This window comes from Lathyrus oleraceus, chromosome 5 (assembly GCF_024323335.1).
Source record: "Lathyrus oleraceus cultivar Zhongwan6 chromosome 5, CAAS_Psat_ZW6_1.0, whole genome shotgun sequence".
NCBI classification, from domain to species: Eukaryota; Viridiplantae; Streptophyta; class Magnoliopsida; order Fabales; family Fabaceae; genus Lathyrus; species Lathyrus oleraceus.
In genome coordinates this window covers 588155591-588160590 of record NC_066583.1, presented here as the reverse complement: position 1 = coordinate 588160590, position 5000 = coordinate 588155591, and the positions used below count along the sequence as shown (strand labels likewise).

Genomic DNA, 5000 nt, shown 5'->3' with positions numbered 1-5000 from the left:
CTTTGATTAAACTACACAATCATGAGGGACACACAAGGAATCAATTTCTTTTGACAAACTATCAATTTTGATTCAATTGTAAGAATATGAGGAGAGCTTGTGAGATTATCACATTAGACTAACTCAAACTTCAATAAAAAATATAGAAGGTTTTATTTATGTTGTACATTTTTTCTCCTTTACCTTACCTTATGAGAAAAAAATCACTTAAGAAAAACATTATAGAATGTTAAACCGCCGCAAGACAAACTCTTTTTACTACATCTCAAATCATAACAACACATTAAACTAAAAATAAGGCACTTGATGAAATAAGTTTATACTATGACCAACCTAGCTATAGCTAAACCAAACTCTAATTCATATCTAAATAACTTAAACAAACTACATGTAAATCATTTAATATCCTTAAAACTCTCTACACCTTACATATTCTAACTAATATTACATCATATGGAACTACTATCTATTTCACTATCAATATTTGTTTTGTAATAATTACAAAACACACTTCTTCTTTTTTATCCTTGAGCTAAAATTAACATATGCCAGGCATGTTATTCCAACTTGATCCAAGAGTCCAAGCAAATTCTTGATTGGTGGGGCCAGATGATGAAGAAGCATGATCAGTTTGAGTTTCATGTCCCAATGTTTGGCTTTTTCCTCTACAGTACCATTCAGGCATTGGTATTTCTGAGGGAAAATTGTGGAGCAAGCAATCCAAGTCATCATCGTACATTGAATTCATCTCAGCTAAAGGATCCTCCACAAACGGTTTCTTCCCTGCATTTTTCAAGTTTCACATGACTTTAGTGAATTGTCAATGTAATAATCATACAATTATATATTGCGGAAACTATTTTAACCCAGGTAAACTTCACTTCAATCATACTCTCAAGATCGTCTTTGAGGGTGTGCAGAGCAAACTATTGCACATGATTCAAAATTTGACACAAATAAATTGTGGCTAAATATGATCTCATAAAATATTTGTAACGATTAAACCTTAATAAAATAAGACATATTGTTTTGCAACCTATGCATGAATTTCGAAAACTTAGGACGATTATGCAGACTATAATGTGACCAAAATTAATTTAATCGGCTAATTCGATTCAATTTTCAAAAAGTTGTTTCTATCCACCTCTTTCGTCATCAACCCTTACTAAAGTTGTGGAAAAGAAGATGAATAAGTTGGAATTCAATTAACGAGAGTCCATCTTAAATTTTTGAAGGCTCTGAATAAGTTAGTCATTGTTTAATCATGACAAAACAACTATGAGTCATATAGTCATGGCTAACTCATACAAACCTACTTTATATCCTATTTTACTATAATTTATTCGTGACAAATTTGAAATTTGAGACTCTGTACTATAACCCTCTTGCATAGTCTGATTGTAGTATGTTTAATATTATATGTAGATATATTATTTTATTAGGCATAAGATAATCAAATAAATCAATCTATAGAAGAGTGAGTGGTTTCACCTGTTGACAATTGAGAAAAGCTAAAATCTTTCTTCTGAGTCTCATCCAAACTCTTCTTCTTCTTTATGGAACCTGACACCAAAGAACCAATGCCTCCTTCATCTTCATATTCTTCAGCCTCCACGCGTTTCCTCTTGTATGAGTCCACACTCTTACCCTTGTCATTGCTTGAAATACTTCTACCTTCCATCACAAGATCCTCCAAAAGTCCACTATTTTTTCCTTCAGACGATAACGGTGCAACTTCATAGTAATCATTAACACCACTAGCATAAGATGAAGCAGGAGTTGCAGAATCATACAGAGATCCTGCATTGAATCCATGATGATCATAGCTAAAATTTTCAGAATATTGGTGATCATGTGAATGATCACTTGGAGGAGTAAAACCTTGGTTGAAAACATTGGAGGATGGAGATGGATAAGGAGAAAGTGAAGGTGATTTTTTCAAAGCAAGATTTTCATTAATCTCTAGGGTTTCATCATTGGAAAAGCTGAATTGTGGACATGGATTGGTGTAAGCTGAATCTGAGATGTTTTGGAGAGGATTATAATCATAATTGTTTGGATCATCAAGCTTCTTAGGGTAACATGAAGATAAGAGTAAAGAAAATGATGATGAAGAAGAGAAAGGCTCATGCTGAAGCATTATATGATTGTTGTATGCAATAGCTTCTGCATGGATTTCTGGAGGGTAAAGAGGTAAACCCGCTCTTTGACGCCTTTTCATCCTCGTGTTCCAAAAGTTCTTGATTTCGTTATCTGTTCTTCCAGGTAACTGAAAAAACAACAAAAAAAATTATGGTGTCAGTAGAAACAATTTGTTAGTATGCTTGAAGTACGGACATTTTTAGGGTTACGTTTCAAGCAAAGTACAGAAAAAGACATAAAAGTGATTATTTTAACCTTAAATGAGAAATTTAAGAAAGTGGGAAACTTATCAAAAGTACAACATATTGAAAGAAAGACACAAAAATGGCAAAGTGAGATTCACACAAAATGAATGAGGTAAGTTTCTTGATTGTGGTTATCATAACTTCACTATGTACAAAACTATTATTTAAAAATGCTAAAGCAAAAAAAAAATCAATTTATGTTCAAAAGGTGAAATTGACAACACAATTGTTTCACTTTATTTTAATAATAAAAAATAAATAAAATCTTTAATATTTTAACAAATTTATAAGATTGAACAAAATTGGAGTAATAAATGAATTTCTCTTCCTTTCCCCTTTTTCTTGCTTAAGGTCCTGAAGATTGGAACCTAATCAAACCAAATACAATAGATCATTCAGATCCAAATGCGGAAGAAATTTTTTTCTAGAAGCATAAAACATTTGATTAGATTTCAGATCCAATTATCATATAAAAAAAATTAGTAGAAGCACAAAACATATGCAATTAAATCACAAATACAATATACCAATAAAAATTTCACTTGGGAAACCAAAATATATAATTGCACTAAAAACCATGATCCGACAAGAACCATGGTTTTGAATCGCAGTCGCAGATCGTAGGCATTGCTTGCGATTGCGGTCATTACGATTATCGCAAAGTGGATTGCAGTTGTCAGTGACGTGAACTTTGATAGAGAAAAATTTAAAATACACGTCAACGTAATAATTAATGTTAAGAAAATTCCAACGCGGTTTCTAATATGAAATGACGCGTGATTTCACGTCACGATTCAATGTGTTTGCAGAGACTATCGCGTGCTACGCAATTTCTAAACATTCAATGAACATAGATCATGAAAATAAAAAATAAAAAGTATAATCTTATGCAAAATTTTAATATATAATAAAATTTAATAAAATATAATACCTGAGCAGCCATTCTAGCCCATTTATTTCCAAGCTTAGCATGAAGTTGAATGATGATTTTTTCTTCCTCTTCAGAAAATGAACCTTTCTTTAGATTTGGCCTTAGATGATTGGCCCATCTAAGTCTGCAGCTTTTTCCACATCTTAACAATCCTGAATTCTTCTGAACAGAATTCCAATTCCCTTCACCATGCTTGTTCACGTACTCTATCAAAACCATGTCCTCTTGTGGGGACCACGGTCCTTTCTTCATGCCAGTTCTTGCATCAACATCATCTTTTGATGACTCAATGTCAAACTCAATGTTAATATTATCATCATCATCATCATTGGATTTGTTGTTCCAAATATTTGTCATCATAATTAATTAATCTCCTTTGCACCGACAATAATATTAAATTTATAATATAAGAAAAATTTTAATCTGGATCCTCTGAAAATGGTTGGTTAGGCGATCGAGTAAAATCTCGATCGCTGTATGGCGAAGCAGGGTTTATGCGATGATGAGAATGAACGTTGTTTAAACAAATATGTTGAAAAAGAGATGGGAGATAAAAAAACTGAAGGATATATATAGAGAGAGGAAATGTTGATAATGAGAGACAGAGAGAAAGTGAAAGAGAGACAGAGAGATATGTAGAAAGGGACAAAACCTTGTTGAGATAGAGACAGTGGATTTTAAGGAAAAGAAAGAAAAAGAATTAAGAAAGTAAAACTTAGGTGTAGAGAGAAATTATGTGTTGGATTGGAAGGGTAAATTTGGTGTTTGGAAAGAAAGAAAATAAAATAAAGAGAGAAGAAAAAAAAAAAAGAAGGTGAAAATGGTGATTTGTGCATTTAGAGGTGTGAGCTATCATTTCGCTCCGACTTGCATGCTTTATGCTACGTCCACATACACGTTTATCATCTTCTTTCTTCATTATATATATATATATATATATATATATATATATATATATATATATATATATATATATATATATATATATATATATATATATATATATATATATATATATATATATATATATATATATATATATATATTGAAATATCGGAAAACTACATCAAAATTATCTGGTTTGTTGAGTATTCATAAAATGTTAATTTTAATTTATGTGTCAAAATTATCTGGTTTGTTAAGTAGACATAAATTTTTAATTTTAATCTATATATTGACATATAATGATTTCATATTTAGTTAATTTTATAAAAATAAAAAATAGTCTATAATATCATTTATTTTTTAACAAAAAAAACGAGATTGTATTGATAAAGAGAATAAGGTAAACAATTTTTTTTATAAATTTTATAATGCGGATCATATACTTTGTTTCCTAGATATCATATATAGGTATCATATATTATGTTTATGGACTTTAATAATGGTGATGGTTCTGGTTCTTTTTACAGAGATTAGTCGCCAACAATAAAATTGATAAATACTAGCATAGATAATATTATAATATAGATAACTTTAATTATATTCTTCTATATTTGTATTAAATATATCTTTATGTAGATTAATAATTTTTTTATATAATTATGAAAAAATATGTGTGTATATCCTAATTAAAAATGAGTATTTAATTTGTATTTTTAATTTAAAGTAGTTTTTCTTTTATTAAGTGATAGCTATTAAATTTATTTATTTTCTATTAAGGATGCATTTTCAAAATTTTA

General features: G+C 29.7%; 1 protein-coding gene across 1 annotated transcript; it reads right to left on the bottom strand.

Annotated features, from left to right (window-relative positions):
- Window positions 1-240: 240 nt before the first annotated feature.
- LOC127086733 (transcription factor MYB101) lies at window positions 241-4060 on the bottom strand. Its single transcript, XM_051027528.1, has 3 exons — window positions 3319-4060; window positions 1492-2269; window positions 241-783 (listed from the first exon to the last, which is right to left on the bottom strand). Exons 1-3 carry the CDS (start codon window positions 3676-3678, stop codon window positions 539-541), a joined length of 1383 nt encoding a protein of 460 aa, XP_050883485.1. The 5' UTR covers window positions 3679-4060; the 3' UTR covers window positions 241-538.
- Between the last annotated feature and the right edge of the window lie 940 nt (window positions 4061-5000).

What these genes read in the sequence shown, in the direction of transcription:
- LOC127086733 (XM_051027528.1), bottom strand. Translation starts at nt 3,678, where the DNA reads ATGATGACAAATATTTGGAACAACAAATCCAATGATGATGATGATGAT. An exon ending in GGGCTAGAATGGCTGCTCAG is followed by an intron (nt 2,270 to 3,318) that starts GTATTATATTTT and finishes TTGTTTTTTCAG; the next exon opens with TTACCTGGAAGAACAGATAA. An exon ending in CTTTTCTCAATTGTCAACAG is followed by an intron (nt 784 to 1,491) that starts GTGAAACCACTC and finishes TGAAAAATGCAG; the next exon opens with GGAAGAAACCGTTTGTGGAG.